Source organism: Condylura cristata, unplaced genomic scaffold (assembly GCF_000260355.1).
Source record: "Condylura cristata isolate star-nosed mole 26May11 unplaced genomic scaffold, ConCri1.0 scaffold00004, whole genome shotgun sequence".
Lineage (NCBI taxonomy): Eukaryota > Metazoa > Chordata > Mammalia > Eulipotyphla > Talpidae > Condylura > Condylura cristata.
This window is the reverse complement of record NW_004567105.1, coordinates 68,246,714-68,260,944: the sequence shown is the minus strand read 5'-3', so window position 1 is coordinate 68,260,944 and position 14,231 is coordinate 68,246,714. Positions and strand designations below refer to the sequence as shown.

Genomic DNA, 14,231 nt, shown 5'->3' with positions numbered 1-14,231 from the left:
TATCCTATACATTTTTTTAAAAAAGATTTATTTATTCATACAGAACTGGGGTACAGGCCAGAGATGCGGAGACACCAGAGACAGAGTGGGGCACAGAACAGGCAGGTGATCAAAGTACACGGCTGAGGGGAGCAGCAGGCGGGTCACGAGAGGTCTACCTTGCCATGTGGTCACCTCCGGGGTAGGCGGGAATCGAACTCATGCGGAAGTGGCTTAAGCTTCTTAGTGCAGTGCTTTAACCCACTGCACCACCAGGGAGGGCCCTATCCTATGCATTTTAACAGATATTCTAATCATGATGGTCATAGAAATAAAGGAAAAGCCTGTCTATGTTTGACAAGTGCTCATTACTTAGAGTGTCTGCAAGGAATCTGTAGGTAGTAGAGATGAATGTAGAGCACAGAGGAGCAGTGAGAAAGAGTACAGGATAGAGGAGACAGAAAGAGCTCGTGTGTACAACACATACAGGGTTTTCCACACACCCATTGTCTGGCCTAATGCTAGCTGCTCCTTTGCTCCCTTGGGTGTTATTTACAAATTTAAAGTGAGGTCACCCCTTCCTGTTTTCATTTACTTTACCATTGTAGCTGCTAGTTAGCTAAAGGAGATTAACCCTTCCTTTCTAGGAGAAAAGCAGCTGGAAGGTGGTGTCTAATTGGTGATGTGTGGGGCTCAGGTCCTGACTTCTTGGGTTGGGATCCAGTTGGAGTGGGGTAGAATCTGGGGTGTAACTCCCCTCTGGTAATGTGCATCTGTTTTTCCCTGGTAGGGAGGTCTTGAATTGGATACTACTCACTCTCACCAGTTAAAAATTCCATAGTTCTGGCCCTCCCTGGTGGCGCAGTGAATTAAAGCACAGCACTACAAGCTAGCTGCAGCCACTTTGGTGTGAGTTTGATCCCCGGCCCCGGAGGTGATCTTCATGGAGCAGCAGACCTCCTGTCTCACCCACTGCTCCCCTCAGTAGTGTATTTCAGTACATCTGCCTGTTCTGCTCCCCACTCTGTCTCTGGTGAATCCTCTCACCGCGCCTGCTCCTCTGGCCTATACCCCAGTTCTGTATACATAAATAAATAAATCTTTGAAAAAAAAAATCCCATAGTTCCACAGCAAGGTGCCAAAAGACTGCTGCACTTCTGATACTGGCAACTGCCTAGACTCCCTAGTTCAACAGGGCAGAGTGTTTTCACCTCTAGTGGAAACTGGCTGGGTGATACCCACCATCGTGTGCCAGGGTCCCCGCAGCTAAATTTCTCAGGCACTGCTTCATTTTTCAGAGCAAGGGACTTAGTTAGCAGGAAATGGCCAGAGGGTGCTCCATGAAGGGACAGGGGTCTGTGGGACAGGGCCAGGGCACATTTCCCAGGGTCTCTCCCTCAGCAGACCCTTTGAGGCCACATGGTCCTTCTTAGAGGCCCTGGAGGACACCTGTGCTATGTGAGGGGGCTGAAGAAGGAGAATGTAGTCCGCAGGAGGACAAAGTCCATCTGGGAAGGTGAGGTGGGAGCTGGTAGTATCTAGACTCCCAGAAGGTCCTGGGCGATCTTTCCCAGCCTTACAGGGAAATCTGTCCCTGAACACTGGATAAGAAGTAGCTTTGTAGAAAAGGAAGTATGGGGCTCTAGGCCCAAAACAGTAGGTGTAGGGAGATTCCTCGCTGAGGTAAACATTAGGAGATAGAAAAGGGTATTCTGTGTTATAGGAAGGCTCCAAGTGTCCACGCCTACACCTGTTCCTTTTCCTGGTTCTCACTGGACACAACACTGGGGCATCTCTATCTCTCTCTCCTCTAATCCCCAAGTGCTGTCATCTCTGTTTCCTCAGTCCCCTTCACATCCCTCCCCCTTTCTCCGTCCCACTACCAAGTTCTAGCCCCAGCCCTATTGTTCCCCTAAGCCCCCTGTAGCAGCTCTTCCCTGGCTTGCTTGTCTACAGGCCTGTCTCCATTGATCTACCTCCATGCTACATCCAAAGGGATCTTTCTAGAACACAACTTTCTCCAGCCTCCTTACTGGCCTCCTTTCCTCCATTCTCAACCCTTTTCAGCTAAGAAGCCTAGGGGGATTTTTCTGTAAAACCACCCATAGTGTCACCTCATAACCCGCCCCACCCCCACCAGCTTTTCCCTGCATTTAGGATAAAGTCAGCACAGTCTGTAAGTCCCTCTTGAGATCTGGTCTCTGCTCAGTCTCCGCTCCCTCTACTCTTGCCCACAGCCCGACTTGCTTGTCTTCGGGACTCACGTGTTACCTACTGTTCACACCATGCCTTGTCCACACTGCTAAGTCAGCTGTGCCTGTTCTCTGACAAGTTCTTCTGCCTTACAACTGAGCCTACAGGCACCTCCCCTGGGATGCCCCCCCCCCTCAGGCCTCAATCTCCGTCCAAGCCATGTGTCCCTCACCTGTGTTCTTACCATGCCTCTGTCCTAGTGTGTGTTATTAGAGTATCATTGTTTGCTTGTTTCTCCTGACGGTCTTTCATCTCTGTCTGCCTGGGCCCAGAACATTGCCTGGCAGATAGTAAGCACCCGGTAAATTTCAAATCGAGCATATGTTAAATTTCCCATAAAACCTCAGCCATGGCAAATTCTGCCACCCATCTGGGTTGTTCTCCTTGGCAACTCCTTCAGTTTTCAAAAACTGGAGACTCCTGTTGGTTTTTAGCAGGAAAAGGTTGATTCTTGGCTTTTCATTTGCCAGAATAACTGTTCAACTTTAGAGCTTTTGTTTGTAGTGGCAATTTATTTACCCAGTAAAATTTCAACAGTGACCATCTGTGCAGAACCCTGAGTTTCCTCTGTCCTAAGGAATCCTTCTACTTAATTGCAGTGCTGAGTGAGGGTAGCTGCTTTTCCGGGAATGTTGGAAATGTTGGAAATCAGCAAATGTTGCTGCTACTTTTCCTTTGCAGCTCAGATAAAACAATCATAGTGTGGAAGGGAGGGGCTTCCTCTTGGTGCAGGGTCGGGGAGAGGGGCTTCTTTCTAGCCACTGAGTCCTCCTCTATTCCATCTAGCTTGAGTGGCTCAGATCCCTTCTGCCCAAAGCTACCCAGACCTGCAGTAAGAGACTTTTCAAACTTCTTAGTTAAGACAGGCTCATGCAATCAGTGCCAGCACAACCTCTATACCGCTAGATGTCAATTCACTATTCATTCCCAATAAGCCTGCCGTGGCTGAACTTTCCCTCCACAGTATCATGCTGTTTCTTAGTTATTTTCATTTATTCCCATTGATCCGTGTTTGAAAAATACTCCACCTCACCCCCCTCCCTGCCCCCCCCGTAGCCTCTTAAGTAAATAGGTACCATTTCAGGGTGATGTCAGAACCTTAGAGAGTTGGGGTCATTTTTTTTTTTAAAGATTTATTTATTTGTACATACAGAACTGGGGTACAGGCCAGAGGCTCAGGGGTGGTGAGAGGTCTCACCAGAGACAGAGCAGGAAGCAGAACAGGCAGATCGACGAAGTACACTGCTGAGGGGAGCAGCGAGTGGGTCAGGAGAGGTCTGCTGCGCCATGTGGCCTCCTCCAGGGCAGGTGGGAATCGAACTCATGCGGAAGTGGCTTTAGCTTCTCAGTGCTATGCTTTAACCCGCTGCGCCACCAGGTTGGGCCTGGGGTCATTTTTAAGTTGTATTTTTCAGAAAAAAAATATTTTGTTTCTGGCTCTAAAATAGACTCTGCTATACCATGCATGAGCTTGGGGATGGACGGCAGTGTATTTGCAGGATCCTCTCTGAGCACGGCCCGGAAGCCCCATCTCAGCTGTCACATAGATTCACCTGTGTGAAGGGCTTGGCCTGGCCTGGGGAATGCATGTGACAGCCAGCAAATCTTCATGCCTTGGTCTCCCTCCCTTCCATACTCAACCCTGACCCCACATCCTAACAGACACCACCACACAGGATTTATATGCAAACCTTAGGACAGTCAACCTTTAGAAAAAGAAAAGAAAAAAGAAACACTAAAGTAGTTATTTGTACAAACACTGATTATACAATTATTCTCATTCACTGCTCTCCACACCCCCTGACAATCTTTATATTCTGTCAAGACAGCCTTGCTCCCCCCCCCCACCCCCAGCTCTGATGGTGGCCCTGCCCACACCTGTGCCCTGAGACTCTTTCAGGCAGCACAGGGCTCCCCAGCCCAGTGAGACTGGCTCCACTTTGATCATTCTCTAAGGCAATTGCAGCGAAGACAGAAACAGCAAGCCAAACGGGTTAATAACCCTCTTCAACACTGCTTAATCCAGTGTACCCTTGATTTATTTGATCATGGGCCTATTTGTGCACCTCTCACCCAGGGAATTGAGGTTCACAGAGCTTGTCCTGGAGCATGTCCTCTATTTGTGGGCTGCCACCCATGCCCTGCTACAGTGTCTTTGGGTCCCAGCACTGGCTGGTGTGAGTGGTCCGTAGTGACGCACCATGTGGAAGGCGATGCTGGCGCTCTGCGTGCTGGCCTGGAGCCATTTCCAAGGTGCAGCTAAGTGGAGAGAGCCAAGGCGGCGAGCGTGAGCTACCACATGCTCGAACATGCTTGGACCAGTCGGGGCCCTAGGACTGATGGTCGAGTCTGTCTCTGGAGAAGGATGCTGCGTGTCAAGGAGGGGGAGGAGCACTCACGGTGTACTCTTGGGAACTTTAGGACTTGCTGCTGTTTAGCAGAGCACTTTTCTGCTCCAGACTCCACAAAACTGAAGCCCTTGGCTCTGCGCATGCTCGGTGCTGGCCTCTGCCTGCCCCGGTTGCTCCCTGACAAGCCACGCTTGCTTCCCTGTGGCTGTCACCTCTCTACTCCCTTGTCCCTTTGATGACTGAGGCAGAGCAGGAGACTCAGCGCTTTGCTGCTACTTCAGACTCACCCACCCCACTCCACTGGGAAACCCTCCTCCCATAGAACATGCTGTCCCAGCATGGAGACCACCTACCCTTCACTCTTGCCTCTGATTCTAGCTTGTGAGCCTGGGGGTCTCAGAGACCCCAGGTGGTAGTGACAAGTTATACAAAAAGGTAAAGAACTCCAGTGTTTAACAGGTGTCAGAAAGAATCCTGTCAGTTTATACTCTGGGAACTTGATCTTCATTTTCTTTTTCTGGGCAACAGTGGATAATAAACCCCAGCTCATGGGCATGGGGGTGCTTATCATCTCTCTAGAGCACCTCGCACTGTGCCTGTTTGCCTTCTTCCCTTCCCTCACCCTTGTCTGTTGTGACTATCAACCCATCATTCCCTTGGCTCTTGGAATCCTTGGGTTTCAAAGAAGACACAAGGCTACAGTCAGACTTTTGTCCTTGGCTGTGCTGATGACTGGCTCTGGGAAGATGCCAGTTTCCTCCATGTCCTTGGGTTTCCACCCCGACCACAAGGTCCATATGACTCTCAGTGCAGAAGAGCTTTGATCATCGAAACGCAAATGCAGAGGGTTAGTGCTGTACTGAGAATGCAGAGCTCTGCTGCCGCCAATGAGCTTAGAAGAATATTTGGAAGATGAGTAATGTCTCCCATATGCTAAGGACGAGGTGATTTAGCACCACACAAGGTAAAAGAGAGAAGCCCTACTCATTAACAGAGTAACCTCGTATAGCACATTAACCACCCTCTGCCTCAGTTACCTCTACAGAAATAGGACAGCACTAAGACCCTACCTCCCAAGGTGCGGAGTGCTCCTGTGAGGAGCACGTGGGGAAGGTCTTTGTCGGCAGAGACAGGCCCTGTCAGGCAACTTCAGTGACTAACGCACATTTGTTTCTTGTTCAGCGGCGGGTGCAGGATGTCATCAGTCCCATTGTGTTCGAAGCTGCCTACAGCCTGGGAGAGCATGTGGTTGGAGAAGAGACGAGAGAGCTGCCGGCTCTGACACCAGTGCTCCGCTGGAAAAAGGGACAGAAGATTGCCCAGAAGAATCAGGTAGAAGTTCACAGCTCACTACTGGCCCCCAAGGTGGTGGGACAGATGGCAGACGATGGTGGGGAATGGCCAGCACTGAAGGTCCTGGCTGCCTGGGAGACCATGGCTAGGGCACACCCCTTCTCTGTACCTCTTTTTCCTGACCTGGAACATGATGAAATGTATGATTAGATGATTAGGGAGGTTTGCTTCTAAGAGCCACACGCTTTAACCTCACACATTGAGACTATTCTCATGTGGTTAGAAAATGATGATCTGTTTGTAGTCATGAACTGGCCACTTAGTCCCTAACTTGTCCTCTTTCTTTGACTGTTTTCCAGAGCTGATATCAGCATAGAGTAAGTGTCTAGTCTGTGGTTTATCAGTGGGAGTATTTGTGGGTGAAGAAGCAGGAACATCATCTTGCTACAATTGGTGGCTGAGTGAGAAATGCCCCACCCACGGTTCCTGGAAGCCAGAGACTGGAGTGCAGATGGGTCGCATCCTGCCTGGCACACGGGGGCTCCTGCATGCACTGCTCTCGGGGAGCTCTGAATGATGTTAGGTGCAGGCTGCATGAGGCCATGTGAGGTGGAGGGAGTGAGCCTGGGGGTACTCGGGACAGCAGCGCAGCCTGTCTGCCCTGGGCCATCTGTGGGATTTGCAGGGCTGATGGCTGTGCAGGAAAATAAGCAAGGAATCTGCGCCCCCAAGTCTGTTTTAAGTCTTTCCTTAACACCCAGGATCACCCCAGGTCTGGGTCCTGGGGAGGGTTAGGAGAAACTTTTTTGGCTAAACTAGACTCCTGTGCAAGGTGTGGAGACAAGCTGTGGAACCATCTGCCAGCCCCAGCCTTCAGGTTCTTCTCACTGCTTTGCATTTAGGGGCAAATTAGCAGGTCAGTGACCCACTGATTGGAAATTAGAGTTGCAGAGAGCTGCAGAGAAGTTTCTGGGGTTCAGGATAGCCATCCACATGTTCAGTGTAGCGAGGAAGGCATCCCCATTTTCTCCCAAATTCTCTCCCATATGTCTTGGATCAGGCTTCCTGGAAGCAAAGCCTGAGACAGGGATTTGGAATCACGTTGTTAAGTGAGGTCTCTAACTTATAAGGAAAGGAGGGGGAGGGGCTTAGCCAGGATGTGGTCTCAACTAAAGTCTAGCTCTGACCTGACCCTGAAGCATTATTTACAGTCAAGCTGTCTGCTCTTTGAGTCAGGGAGCTGGTTTTTGTACCCCTACTTAACCACTGGCTGGTGTGTGAGGTGTGGAAGGGGACTGTAGCTCTTCCTGAGGGAGATACACTTCAGAGGAGGCCAGTTCTCTGGAGGAGGATGCAAATGGAGCTGTTACCTACCAGCACTCACTTCAGCGGCAGGGGGGTGGGGCAGCAGTGAAAAAGGCATCTGGCCAGGGCTGACAGTGGGGTCACAGAGGCCGCAGTTCCACAGGAACAGCCCCTAGTCCAGGACTAGGGGCTGAAGTGGAGAGGGGCACTCAGTGGAGGCCGCTTTTCTATAGAAGCCTGCCCCTGTCTCTGCACACTTCAGGCTGCAGAAGAGCAATCGGCCAGACATTTTATTCTCTAAGGACCTGAATAAACCACTTGACATGGTGTGGTGGGCTGGTTCCCCAGAAGGAAAAGCCCTGCTGCATTTGATACTTGGCATCTCAGTGTAAGAACTAGCTCCCCTCCCACCAGCTACCCAACATACCCACAGGTTTCCCGGTAAGTCCTTATAATTCATTCTGAATTATAAAAACCCAAGGAAACCTAAGATTGGGGGAGAAATGTGGTGTGCGGTGGGGCGGGGGAGATGAAATAAACCAACGTAATAACTGACTTGGAAGTAAATTATTCAGGAAATCGAAGAGATGATAATCAGTTAAAAACCACCTTAAACTCTGTAGTAAGCATGAGATGTAAGACTGTGTTCCACCCACTGGAAAATGATTGATTTGTTTTTAAAGGGAAGAATCATAGTATAAGGAAAGGATTCTTGAAAATTAACAACGTGATTGCAGAGCCAAAAATATAGTGGCAATATTAGAAGATAATGATAGGATTTTTCCCAGGAAGCAGAGCTAATACAAATAAGAAAGATTTAAGAAAAAAAAAAAGGATAAATTTACAAGGTCCTATATAAAAACAACTGGAATACCTGAAAAACAAAATAAAAAAGAAACTAGAAGATGATAGAATAAAAGTCCCCAGAGTTAAAAGGAAACACTTTTTAATTTAAAGGACTTACCAACTTACAAGCTAAGCCAAAATGTCTTAGATATATCATTTTGAAATGTCACTGCTCTTAAGATTTACAGAAAGTTCTAGGACAGGAAGTATAGTTTAGTGGTATTGGGGTTGTGTGTTAGCATATAAGATTATTAGAATCATATTAAGTTCAACTCTTTGAAAGTAGAATTGTACACTTAGCCTAATAACCAAGAATGAAGTAACAATAAAGTCACTTGTCAGAAAAGTAAGACTTCAGAAAATGTGCTTCCCTACTAATCCTTCCAAGGAAATTACCTGAGGTCACTCCACATGAAACAAAATGGTAGCAAAAGAGGAAGATGAGGATACAGGAAACAGTGGAACTACCAGCAGTCTGATGACAGCAAGTATAAACAATAGATTGACTGAAAGTAGGGACCAATGAACTTAAAAGAAATACCCTCCTTTAAGTAAAAGTTTAATTTTCTAGCAGTTTAACTTTGCACTTTACAGAAAGCTATGTCATCACACTTGTCTTGGCTCTATTGTGAAAAAGCAACTATGAAGCCATAATGGTAATGCTCATTAAAAAAATTATATCTATATGTGTGTGTGTGTACACACATATACATGTGTGTACACACACACATATACATGCACACACACACACACATATAAACAAGGAAGCCCAACAGTAATGCTCCTTAATTGGTTGTCAGAATTTACAGCCAAGCCCAAATCAGAGTTATGGTTAGTGTAAGTTGTAAAAGCATTAAATTGGCTGTATAGAGGTAAAAACAGAATGACAGAGGTCTCCTTAATCACTTAATCTTTCAAATTGGTTTGTCAAGAACTATTGCAAAACTTGATGAAACAAGAAATAGCTGTTTATTGCCTAAAATTGCAGCAGTCACCAGTAGAGCAGTGTTTCTTAAAGTGTGCTCACTAAAGCGGCGACGTCAGCTTCTCGGGATCTTATAAGAAGTGAAAATTTTGGGTCCAGTCTCAGACCTGAGCCACAGCAATATGTGGTTTAACAGCTGATTCTGATACCGCTGATGTTTGAGAGCCATTGCAGTAGATGAGCTGTCAAAATTAGGTGGGTGGAGGAAAGAGGGCCATTGTGAGATCAGTTCTTGTTTTTCATGGCAGGAATTCAGTGAGATAAAATTCTAAATCTGATAACCCAAGCAGTAGTATCGGCATGCTTTCTAGAGATACACACATAATCAAGAACAGAACCAGAAATGGACATGGGCGTTAATGGAGCTGTAGAGAGCAGGATTCAATAGAGGGGGTATGTAGCAGGGTCATTATTGTTTTAACCATGTGATTCTTTGGTTGAAATTAAAATGAAAGAAAAATATTGTTCTTAGTTTGGGAAGATTGTCCAGGAGCCTGAGAAAAAGTCTGGGGGAGTGAACTTTGCTTATTCTCCTTTTCCTGATTATGGGAGAGAAAAAAAAAAAAAAGAAGGTAATTTAATGATCTCCCTCCATGTGTCTTCCAGATGTTGGCTCAGTTTGAGCGGGAGAGAGACTCTGAGGGTTAGGCCCACTCCAGGAAGCAGAACTGATTTTTAACTATGTCTGTACAAATAGCGGGGGCACACAGAGCATCAAGCCTCTTCCTTAGGCAGGGATAAGCCTGGGGAGTGTCTTAAAGCACAAAGGCAAATAACATTAGGATCGAATTCTGCTTAAATGCTTTAGTCTCCTCAACTAAAAGACACAAGTTGCCTTCATTCACAGCATTATCGTGAGGAAAGACTGATGCAATCTGTGGGAGTGTGGGAACTGGGGCTCTGTAGGAAGCAGAGGCTCCCCTGAAGGTGTGCGGGTCTCAGCTGGTCCAGGGGTTGTTTCCTGGAGAGGAAGCAGTGGCACCATGGAAGGCTGTTTCCTCAGATGGGCCTCTCATGGGCTCCCGGTTTGTCAGGCCCAGAGATGGCCCTTTGCCCCAGAGGAAGAAGCTCCGGAGATGACCCATGTAACCAGAAAGGGGAGAGTCAGCTCCGCTACCAAATGGGCGAAGGGGGCACGGACCTCCCCTCCCCGCACCCTCTCTTATCCCATCTCCGCTGCCACCACTCTAGTCCAGGCGCCATCATTTATAAGCTGACCTGGTCATTTCTGTGCACAACCCCATCCTCCAGTTTCCCTCCGCCTTACAGGAAGATCCAGACTTCTGCTAAGGCTTACAGACCTTACACCGTGGGACCTCGGATTCCAGCATCACCCAGTGCTACCCACATACTGCAAGTCAGCCACTCTCAAACTCACCAGGCCCTTTCTTACCTCGGGTCCTTTGCACATACCAACACTTCTCTGTAGAAGTTCTTTGTTACGCTTTGCTTGTAGCCAGTTCCTCACTCTTTAGGTCCTGATCTATATACCACCTGCTTAGAGAATCACCCCCCAGCTACCCTGTACTCCCTGGCTTAGTTGACTGATTCCTTCATGACACCTATAACAATTTGATGGTGTTTTGGCTAATTGGTCAAATATAGGCAGGAATTTATTTCATCTTATTTGCTGTTGATCCCCGAAACCTAGCACAGAGCCTGGCCCACAGTGGGTGCTCATGATGTCATTTGAAAGGGTGCTTCTAAGGGAACACGAGGCTAGGTTCTCCTGCAAAGGTTGGACGTCATCTCTGAATTTCCCCACTGGTAGATTCAGCAAAGCTGTATAATTCAAAGGGCTCTACAATCCATGAGCTCTCTGGGAACTCCTCCGTCAGGAGAGCATGGCCTGTGATGCAAGGAGACTTAGTGCACCACCATACATATGTCCATGTGTGCATGCACCTTTCACACAGAAGTGACCTGTTTTATCTAATTTTAACATGTGATGTCCTATACATAGAGTCTGTGCTGTGCTAGGAATGGTTACCACCTGTCCTCCCACCCCCGGCCCTTCCATGCCTATGAAAACTCAGTTTGTTCAGCCTGGACATTAGGTAATACTTCCCCAGCTGAGGTATCCAGATGGCTTAAAATTCCATTATTTTCAGCACTGAGGTTTATTTTCATTGTCATATAAACAGAAGGATGAGAAGCTGAAGTGTTAGCTGGATGGAGGATTAGAATACCTCAGAACCTCAGAGCCAGGCAGGGTCCAGAGACCTTATGTCTGGATTCAGGGGAGCAGTCTGACCCAGCAGAACAGGAGAAAAGGTGTTACAGGGGGAAGTTTCTACTCCACTCCTTTTTCAGCCACATCCCCCACTTTTATAGGCATCAGTGGTTTAGCAGCAGCTTCTTGGTAATCTTCAAAAAAGGCACTGTGGTGAAATGCAGGTGAAAACCATTGTGTGTACAGAAAACAGGTAGTTCGGCCTCTTCAGTGACCACAGAAGTCCGAGTATTTCTCTGTGTTCCAGACTTCCTCTTTAAGGCTAACCCTGAGAACACATGAGAAAGAACACCTACCCTCAAAGCTTGGGCTATATCCTGGAGCGACTTGTGAAATTTGCAAAATTCCATCTTTAGTGCCATACTTTATCTTTGCAATTTATGGGAAAAGAAGGTTCTCCTTCAGAACTCTTTTCAGAAGAATACATTTTCCCCAAACCTTCCAGCTCATTGGGTTTTCCTCTGTATTATTCTGCCTCACTGAAAACCTCCCCTGTCAGCATGTGGTGTGCATGTGTGTGTGTGTGGGGGGGGGGTCGGAGCACCAAACAGTGGACAGTCATGGGCTAGAGCAGAAGCATTAGCCTCTCTGTTATTTTCTGAGGTGTAGGAAATCCAAGGCAATACGCTAGGTCCTGCAGTCAAACCTGGAGCCTTATTTGGGCGATGTTCTTTAACGTGCTTGTGTGCAGGTGAACGGCCTTGCTGGTGTTCTCTCTGGTCTTCAGACCATCTTTCTCACTCCCAGTTGTTTGGTGATATCTGACTTAGCAGTTTTCAGAAACACTGAAACATATGTCTCCTTTTCTCTGACAGCCTCAGGCCCTTTATTGGGATTCTGTTCTATGCCTCTTGTGACTAGTTAACAACAGCAGCTTTTAAAGAAAAATAAGTGAAGTATCAAACATGAAAGATTCCAGGGTGGAAATTCCTGAACCTGCGAGGCAGACGTCCCTCAAAGAAAGTTACTGCCTGATATTAAATGTTGCGGAGGGATATAAAATGTGGTCTGTGAAAGGCCACCCAGCTCCAAAGGCACTGGGTGAGCCAGATCTGGTCCCTGGCATGCCAGGGCTTCCCTGAACAGCTCACCCCCACTCTGTTCTTCAGGGGGTTGACCTGGGTCATCGAAGTGATGCCTTTAGACAGAGGGGACTAGTCTTACCACAGAGCTGCGGACTAAACCAGAGGAGCCAAAGACAGAAGGACATATCACTTCCCATTTCTCCATGAAGCACAACTAGTGCCAGATTTGTGTTTGTAGGGTTGTTTGTCTTCCCATGCTTTCAAAATCTGAAAGGACATTTGTTCAGGCCTGGAAAGAGAAGGAATTTTTAGTCTTACAAAAAATGGTTTTTCATTTGTTCCTATGGTGTGACATTCTTTTGACAGCAACTCTCTCTGACCTCATTTTGAACACCTGATTTCTGTGGACACATGGCTGCCTAGAGCTAAGACTGCTAGCCTACATTTAAGACACTGGCAGGGTGCATTTACATTTAAGACACTGTAGGATTCTGCAAAAAGCCCAGTGAAATAGAATCAGAAGGGAGAAACCTCATACAGTCAGGTCATGGCATTTACCCAGAAACACAATGTAATGCTCCGCTGGGATCTGGGCACTGTGACCCGAGATAGATGTGACCAGGACCTCCAGGATCTTGTGCAGCCCTGGGAAAGCCAAGTTCAGAAATATCCCTCTAATCATCTGCACAAAGACCCTCTGCAAAGCCATATTGCCTATCAGAAAATGTCTTGCTCATTTTAGTGTAAGAATAGCTTTCTTGTGTGTGGTCCCCTTGGGAAATTTGAAAAGTATTTATGTCCAATCAATTCAGTCGTCTTATTGCCTCAGGCTGGCTTGGGGCTTGGTTGTCACAGCAACCTAATAAACAGCATCTCGTTTATGCCAGTGATTACATATTCTTAATTTATTTTTGGTGTTTAATTTTTTCATTATATATCTATTTAAAGTAAATGTCACCAAGTCCAAGAAACAAGCCTCTTCTGAACAAGACAGCTGGAATAAACTCAAAATCCAACAGCCAGTTTGATTTGGGGAGGAGAAGTGGGTACCACATGCCTGGGGTATGTGAAGTCAGCATTGGCCACAGCAGCCACTAACCTCTAGCTCCTCCGCTGGTTAAAAAGCAACACTGAACTCTGGCTCCAAACTTAGTTGGACTCTTCCCTCCCCCCCCCCCAGCCTGAAGGGAATGAGAAAGCCACTAGCCAAATATTCCACAACTATATTATAGCCTGCAGACCAAACCCAGCCTGTCACCTGCTTTTATAAATAAAGCTTTATTGATACACAGCTAAGACCATTCCTTTACAGATTATCTGTGGCTGCTTTCATTCTATAGCAGCAGAATTGAGTAGTTTTAGTGGAGGTTCACAAAACTGAATATATTTACTATCTTACCCTTTACAGAAAATAATCTTCCCACCCTGTTGTAAAAGCAGTAACAATTTGGGGAGAAGCCCTCAGTAGGCACCTGACTCTCTAGAGGGTGGTTGGGCTTCAGCTGTCTCAACATTGTCAGGTTCTGTAAAGGAGTCTATATCACCTCCTCTCCTCTGCCCAACCAGGAGGTGAGGAATGGGGTGTGGGCATAACACAATTCCCAGTCATGTTTCCTTATAAACTTACAGATGTTGATACACTTTTATGGTCATCTCAAGAAACAAGTCAATGCCTCTTCAGTGTTAGATTTCTTTTTTCTTAAGAAAAAAAAATATTTGAGGAAATTGAGATGATGTGTCTTATTTCTGACAAAATAAAATTTTAGGGGAAAACTGTATTGTGTTTGGAACTGTTGGGATGCCAGCTTTTCTGTACAAGTGATTTTGTAGTTAAACTTCTCAATTTTCTTTGTTTTTCAACATGTTGATATGCTTGCTTGACATTTGCCTCATTAAATATGTTGAAAATAAACAGGTGAAGACCAGATGAAGAAGGGCCAGTATGGCGTTCTAGTCTGAAG

General features: G+C 46.8%; 1 protein-coding gene across 1 annotated transcript in view; it reads left to right on the top strand.

Moving 5' to 3' along the window:
* The window catches only part of ITGA9 (integrin, alpha 9), a 263,996-nt gene that overhangs the window by 129,617 nt on the left and 120,148 nt on the right, over window positions 1-14,231 (top strand). The window contains exon 17 of the mRNA XM_004676316.2: window positions 5,766-5,915. Coding sequence (XP_004676373.2) covers window positions 5,766-5,915 — 150 coding nt within the window. The remainder of the gene's footprint in view (window positions 1-5,765; window positions 5,916-14,231) is intronic.